The sequence below is a fragment of the Anguilla anguilla genome, chromosome 5 (genome assembly GCF_013347855.1).
Source record: "Anguilla anguilla isolate fAngAng1 chromosome 5, fAngAng1.pri, whole genome shotgun sequence".
Lineage (NCBI taxonomy): Eukaryota > Metazoa > Chordata > Actinopteri > Anguilliformes > Anguillidae > Anguilla > Anguilla anguilla.
Genome location: NC_049205.1, coordinates 51909461 through 51916950, shown reverse-complemented (window position 1 = coordinate 51916950; position 7490 = coordinate 51909461). Strand labels below are relative to the sequence as shown.

General features: G+C 41.0%; 1 protein-coding gene and 1 long non-coding RNA gene across 3 annotated transcripts in view; one reads left to right on the top strand and one right to left on the bottom strand.

Annotated features, from left to right (window-relative positions):
* Positions 1–7490, bottom strand: part of LOC118227280 — a 144265-nt gene that overhangs the window by 84469 nt on the left and 52306 nt on the right. The gene's annotated exons all lie outside the window — the stretch shown is intronic.
* LOC118227279 (rhombotin-1) overlaps positions 1621–7490 on the top strand; it is a 29794-nt gene continuing 23924 nt past the window's right edge. The window contains exon 1 of the mRNA XM_035417504.1: positions 1621–2521. Coding sequence (XP_035273395.1) covers positions 2500–2521 — 22 coding nt within the window. The 5' untranslated portion in view covers positions 1621–2499. The remainder of the gene's footprint in view (positions 2522–7490) is intronic.

Sequence of the window (7490 nt, the reverse complement as noted above, 5' to 3'; positions counted from 1 at the left end):
CATCGCTGGTGTCCAATCAAGGACGGGAGTGTGTCCTCAGTGACACAGGCAAGCAGACACATTATGTTCAAGTACCACTATGTAACATGGCATTCATGCCCTGAAGTAAGAGCAACGTAGCATTTGACCCATCAACTAATCCCAAATCTCACATTACTGACAGAATATACACAGGGAAATATCCTTCAATAAATAAATAAATAACATTGTTCAAAAACGGTATTTAGGTAAACATTAATTCATTCATATGTTTGACCATATGATCAAAACACTACGTTTATTTTTGCATATGTCTGTGCATATGATGGACACAATATTCAGATCTACATTTATACGCTCAAGATGATGTGAAATGGCTATTTGAAGTCTGAGGTCAGCGGCCATCACACAGTGCTTTTCTTTCAGTCTCCATTTCTGTGTGATTGGATTAGTTATGTGTCATTCGCTTCTGCTAGAGGTCAGCAAACATACAATCTTGGTCATAAGTCATCAATCTATATGACTAGAGAAATGAAAAGTCAGGCATGTCAACTAGAAAGCCAGTGATTGAGGCTCCTTGCGATTGATTTCAGTGAGGGAACAATAGTTCTCCATGATCAAGGAAGCCAATGCGACCATCATGGATAAACTGAGATCACGTAACACAAACTGACAATGCCTTTGGTTTCTCAAATAACATGAAAGGTACACTTTTGCATGCATTGAATGGGTGTTTTTTTTCTTTTGTGCTGATGGGCCTAATACTTGTCAGAATGTTTGAATCTATATTTATACTGCATCACCTCACTTTTGAGTAGAATCGACTGCAATTGAACATATTTTCCCCTTAACCTTAATAACAACACTTGCTTTTAACACACAGGGGTTGTATTTTTGTAATATTTACGTTCATGTGAAAGCCTGTTGTCATTTTGTATCAATAACTATTCCAGAAGAATTGAGAGAAACGATGATGACAGGCAAACAGACGGAGCGTACATCACGTAGATTGTCTGCTGCTGTCAAGCAGAATGCTTTGGAAACGTACTCAGACCTTTTAAATGGTTAATCGTGGCAGGATCTCTACCTTAATTGGTTAACAGTCTCCTCAGGGCTAGTGAAAGTACTGCTATTTAAGGAATCACCATGAAACAGTAACACTTGAAACAAGACTATAACAGCCAGCGATTATATTACCAAATTCGAAGCTGGGGCTCCTATCTACCCACTAATCAAAACACAGCCCATCTGTTGTGCTGTCTCTTTTAAAAACACTGCTTATCTATGCATGTAAAGTGGTTCAGGGCATAGTAATCATTGTGTAGATTTATTTCGAGAAATATTAATAAATGCAATTAGGCGCGATTTCTGTTGAACCCCTCGAATGCTGGAGATGGAGAAGGGGAAACAACAAGCACGTGCATGTGTCGCAATAAAAAGCCCTTGTATTGCCACCTTTTGTGATCGACGTAGAGAGAGTGAGAGAGAGAGGGGGGAGAGAGAGAGAGAGGGGGAGAGAGAGAGAGAGAGAGAGAGAGAGAGAGAGAGAGAGAGAGAGAGAGAGAGAGAGAGAGAGAGAGAGAGAGAGAGAGAGAGAGAGAGAGAGAGAGAGAGAGAGAGAGAGAGAGAGAGAGAGAGAGAGAGAGAGGCACACACGCACGCACTTTCCCTTAGCTGTGCTTTTGTGTTTTGTCAGAATTAATGAGAAAAGTTCCCGTGCCCTAGGGGTAATTAGTGTCCTTGGAGTTAAATAAGCTAATACTTAGACACCTCTGGCACAAGCAATTATGTTTGTGTATTGAATAATTGATTCAAAGAGGGGGGAAGGGCTGCTAATCAGATCTGAGCATAATGAATTGATTTAATTAACAGGGGAATCCGCGGGTCTCTGGGAACTGTGCGCATTTATTCAGGAGCGGGAGAGAGCTCACCACATAAATTGGGAGAGAAAGGCAACGAGAGTATGCTTATAGCTCTTGTCAAGTCTGGAATTGGAATTTTTGAATACAGTTACAGTTTCGGAGCAAATGAAAGCGGGAAAACATTTTATAGGAAAGAAATCATCACAGTAAAAATATTCTAGGCTTTCGATCATCCAAGTATAGTAACACATATTTAATAACCAGGTAGAATTTCGTTTTGCTTTCGCTCTTTTCTCCGTGTGGAAGATATGCGAGCGTGCCAGTCTTGTTTTGACGCTGTAAACTGCAGTTTTAGTTTAGTCTGTGGAGGCTTATTTTGAGAAAAGAAGCGAGAACGAATTGCGAAGGTGAAACGGCAATTTTCCCAAAAGAAATAACACCATAACAATAACCAAGCCTGCGTTCTTTTTGAATGGGGTTCCGTTATTGAGTGATCTCGTTTATAAGAACCAAAGGACCGTGCAATTGAAGCTTGCAGCTGGACGATTCCGTTACTATCGGAAAGCAATTTCCGAAAGAAGACAAGTCAACCGGGTGACGAAGGCTTCTGGAGCCGAAAACGGATCGCCTGGAGCCGGACTCTCCATTCCTCAGGACGATGGTGTTGGATAAGGAAGAAGGTAGGTGAGCTGCGACTGCCGACAGCCACGGGTCTTCCACAATGATGTTGTGGAGTCTCTTTCTCTGTGTTTTTATTCAGAATTCAGTTAAACGCCCGATGTAGGATGCCATTAATTTCACAGCGCTTCATTCAGTAGACCAAAACACGAACATTTACTGCAAGACGGTGTATACTTCCTACTTCATACTGGTAACCTATTTAAACATGAGTGGGAGCGATTGCGCGAAGCTATGTTTTGACATCTTAGTGTTTTAAATTTTACTTCCTGGGTTTGTACCGTTTATCTTTGTAGAATGGTGCTGTATATTCAAATCAGTTATGCGAGAGGGAGAACGATTTTTGGATAGTGTCACTTGTGTAGCAAAAATCGCAGTTTTCACCCCCTTTCCAGCTGTAATCGCATCTACGAAGCAACCGAGTAGGCTACACACCGGCGATCGGCTATCTATAGTTCCTAAAATAGTTTCGGATGCGATTGAATTGTAAACAAACAGGCAGTTCCATACCATCGTGGAGTAGGCTACTGTACTAGTGTCGCTTCCGTTCCAGCTGACCGCAAGCTGTAAAAGCGTAGTAGTCTAGTACTACTGATGACGGTAGTGGCTATTTTAATTCAAATGTAATTAATCTGAATTATAATAGAAAATGACTAATCTTTTAAAGCAATAGTATTCATTTCATATGTGTAGTTTTATACTTGAGTTTTAGTAGTTTAATATATGAGCACTCTATAGCCTCTACAACCGGTACCATGGTGAAATAGATCTGTGTAAAAGTAGCATTTATTTATTTATATATTTATTGTTGTGAACTCAGTAAAATCATGTTCAAAATACTGCCTACCCCCAAGCACCTATGACCTAAAACTGACGAGCCTATTCTTGTAATTGTTAGAGTATATCCAGTGCGCGCGCACGACTGTTTTTATCCAGGGACCCTTTTAAAAGTAATGGCTTGCATTTTAGAACCATTATTTATGTTTGAAAATGGATACTTCATATCTGTTTTAGCCGAACATCTTTTCACTTGGCCATCTGAAAACCTATAAAGGCATCGTCGTAGAAACATAAATTGGTCTGTCTCTCTGAATCCATGTCTCGGCTAATGTACCCAGATTAACTCAGCTGTAAATTGTCTCCTCTGGATGTCTGTCTTGCTAAAAGTTTCCTATATGATTCATGATTCGGATTGCTTTTAACAGCTATTGGCTAAGCAATACGGTAAATGTACAAGGTGATGCAAATGGCATTAGCGGGAGAGGATGCACGGGAGCATATAATGCAGTCAATACTACATTAACTACTGATGCCCAATTACAGAAACGGGGGAGAGTGGCTTTTAGGAGCATTAGGACTTGCAGAAAAGCTGAGATCACCTGCTGCTCATTGCCTAAAAGCTTCACCCTTTGCTTGCTGGGGCCGACTGAGATTGACTACGCTGGCGTTTTGGCAAAGATGTGGAGAGCTGTCTGGAGCTGCACTACACTTAGCCAGGGCTTCTGAAGACTGCCTCCTTCCAAGGGCTGCAGAAAAAAAGTCTGCCTTCTGAGAGTCTCGACTAACCATAGGGTTCAGTTGTGCACAGAAAAATACAGAATTTATCTGTGTTCCTGTGTCAACAGAATGGCTTTGCAAAAATTATCAATGTAGGCCACCTAATCCTCCTGTGTGTTATGTTGGCTTCTCTTCTGTATAATAATTTCTGAAGTTTTTTTAAATTTATTTTTTAGGACAGCATGATTAAACCCAATTTAGCCTCAAATTAAACACTGTGCTGAGTGTTCTGATTGTAAACGGTGTATTTTTATTGAAAGAAAATGACTGTCTTGAATCTGTGACCAGTTGAGTTCTGAAACCTGCTGTGTGCAACACCAATAAACTCCTGCTTGTGTGCACTGAAGGTGACTGCTGCTGACGGTTTGCACACGGTGAGGATTCTTGGGGAAATGACCAGGTTTCCTTGCGGAAAGATAATCTAGTTTCCGTCTTCTCTAAACCTCTTTTGGGGAAAGTAGGATACAAATCAATTCTCTCTTCGCTGTCATACTATTTTTAAACGTTCACAAATCTAACATTCGTTTCCTGACCTACAATAAACCAGCAATTCGCAGCCACATCGCCTTTATTAAAATTTTAGACACTCTGGGAAAATCCTAACCCATTATGTATTAAGTAAAATTCCTAGCCTCAAGTCCATGAAATATTCGGTAATTTATTTTGCTTCATTTCTGTTGTGAGGGCAACCTCATTACTTCATATTGTTGCACTGAATCTAAAATGAATAAAAAAGATGGCACCCTTTTCTTAAAATACTGTAGCTACTGTAAAACCACCAATACACAGCCTGCCGGGTATGGATCGAAGTGGAGGGACGGGATGGCTTGAAAAGCAGTTCCTTATCTTTTGATTAACTGGTCGGCCATTTTCAAAAATGTGTTCTTAACACAAAAATATGAGACCTGCCCCTGTCAATACTTGAGCCGTCCCTGGAAAAGGTTCTACAGTACTTGCTAAACTTTGTGTTCTATTTTTGACTGCTGCATTCCACTAAACCTAACTAGCATGGGCCTTTAAATACTGTGCTGACCTGTTTGGTTGCTTGACCTCTGTAACTGGTTTCTTTCTGTTATCGCTGCTTAGTGGCAATGATTGGAACAATGTTTCCAAGGGGAAAAACTGACAAAACATTGCGCGTCCAGGGCTTTTGTGTATGAAAGCATGGTGTTAGAATATTGCAGTACTGAAAACCAGATGCCACTCTTTGAGAACAGACCTTTGGCTAGAAAGTAAGGAACATAAATGGAAGGAACATAAATGGCATCTCCTGAACAAGGAGGAGGGAAGAAACTTCACTTCGGGTGAACATTTCGTGTTGCTTTGGCTTCACTCTATCCCTGTCTGACTTATAATCCCATCAGGAAAAAAAAGCCATTCAGTCATTTTCTTTCCTATAAGATATTAAAAAATCCATCCGGAGGAACAGGAATAATTGGATCCTCATTGTAGACCTTTCCTGGGTTGCTCATCCGCGCCACCACACTCTCTAAGAACGGAGTTAAAGAAACCCTCCCTTTTCTCAAAACTTGATGATAAATTCTTGGTTACCTTTGTGCCTTAATTTATGACCCTGCAGGCTTGGCTGTCCGATGAAATTTGTACATTCATAAAGCATGTGATTGAAAAGCAATGTTTCAAATAAATACGAGCCCATGATCTGGCAGCCGCTGTAATAAAACTTGGGCTTCAGGCTCTGGTTTTATTTTGAAATAATAAGAATTGCTTCATTCTTTTTACCCGAGTTACCATGGTAATTCTGTCTTGTAGCAATGTTATATTGATTTAGAAAGTGGACAGTAATATTTCTCTTCTGTTATTTCGTTTCTGTGGGTTGATTTCTAATTTCCACTTGGAGATTACTTTCATACATTTCTTAAGTCTCTTCACTCTCTTTCTCACCGACATAATTTTCCCTCTTGTATTTGCTATTTTCTCAGCTTATTGGCTTGTTCTTTCTCTAGATTAAACTTGCCAATTTCATATATTGAAATTATATTAATGCCCCCCCCTTCCCCCACTCCTCCCTCCCACTCCCTGAATTGCACACCATATTATGGCTTGTTTCAGTACTTCTGTAAAGACAGGTGTTGTTCACTTCTGTTATTGTCAAGAGTACTTTTCACCAAGATTAGCACGGTTCACAATTAATGATTGCAGCCATCTTGTTGATTGCTGGATTTGAGATCTGCAATTCACAGGATGTGTTCATTGAAATGAAGTCCACTGACTACCAGCTAACTTTAGTTTATTATACTGTATAGCTTTATGCCTAAAGCAGGTCAGAGTATGTAATGAAATAAGCAAAGCAAATAATAAGCTGGCAAAGTAGACACTTGGGATTCCTTCCTGATCTAATTGTTGGCCCTGGCTGCACTCGATGCATTTTTACCTGCTCGGCTTGTACAGCCAATTGGCCCGGGAAATTACAACTAACAGCACAAGTGAACACTCAGACTCCGGATTTGATTATTTTAAATTCTGCCAGATGTTCCTTTCATCTTGCGTATGTACAGAACTTCGGATGCAAATGTTCCTGCCTTTTCAAAACTCCAGATCACCGTTGAACCTTTTTTTGTCCATAATGTGACACCGAATGTGAATGTAGATGATTTTTCCCATAATCTATCTGTAAAGGAAAAGGAGACCAGAACAGAAACTGAAGTTTCCACCCACCGGTAAGGGCATGTTTATGACGCCGTACCGCTCTGCGATGCAAATGCATGTTCCTGGTTAAATAAAAGCTGCAGTGAGAATTTTTTATGCGCAAACTTAATTTCTCTCCCTTGTGCTGTAAGGGCACTCCATTTAATATTCATACCAGCGCTGCAACATTATGCAACAAGACACTTTCCCAAATATCGTAAGAGCTGGAGGCAATTTCAATTTCAATTCTACACTGCCAACACCCCTACCCCTCTCTGCACCCCCAGTGGACCCATTAAAACAAGGGAATCCTTGTTTTTCCTTTAATTGTGTGCAGTGCTGTATGTAGGTGCTAAAATGGTAGTGGGGGGGGGGGGGTAGGTATCATGCACCGCTGCGATGTCTGGCACTCTGTATCCTTTTAAAAGATCTTCATGTGCACTGAGACGCCAGTGAGATTAATTTCTTGGCTGTCTGGGCATACTTTTTACCTTTCTTTGAAACGTCTCTGAGAAACCTTATCACCTTGAGTTCCGTGACACACACAGATGTTGGGATGTTTATTTAATTTAAAAAGGGAGTGAGTAAATCAGGCGCATGCCCCCAGTCCCCCCCCCCCCCCCCCCCCCCCCCCCCCCCCCCCCCCCCCCCCCCGCCTGCCCCTGAGCTGTAATTTTGCCAGTAAGCAAAGCTGAGGAATAACTTTTGAAAGGAATGTGATGCCATTCTTGCTCGTGCAGAATAATGTGCCTCATATTCCCCCACTTT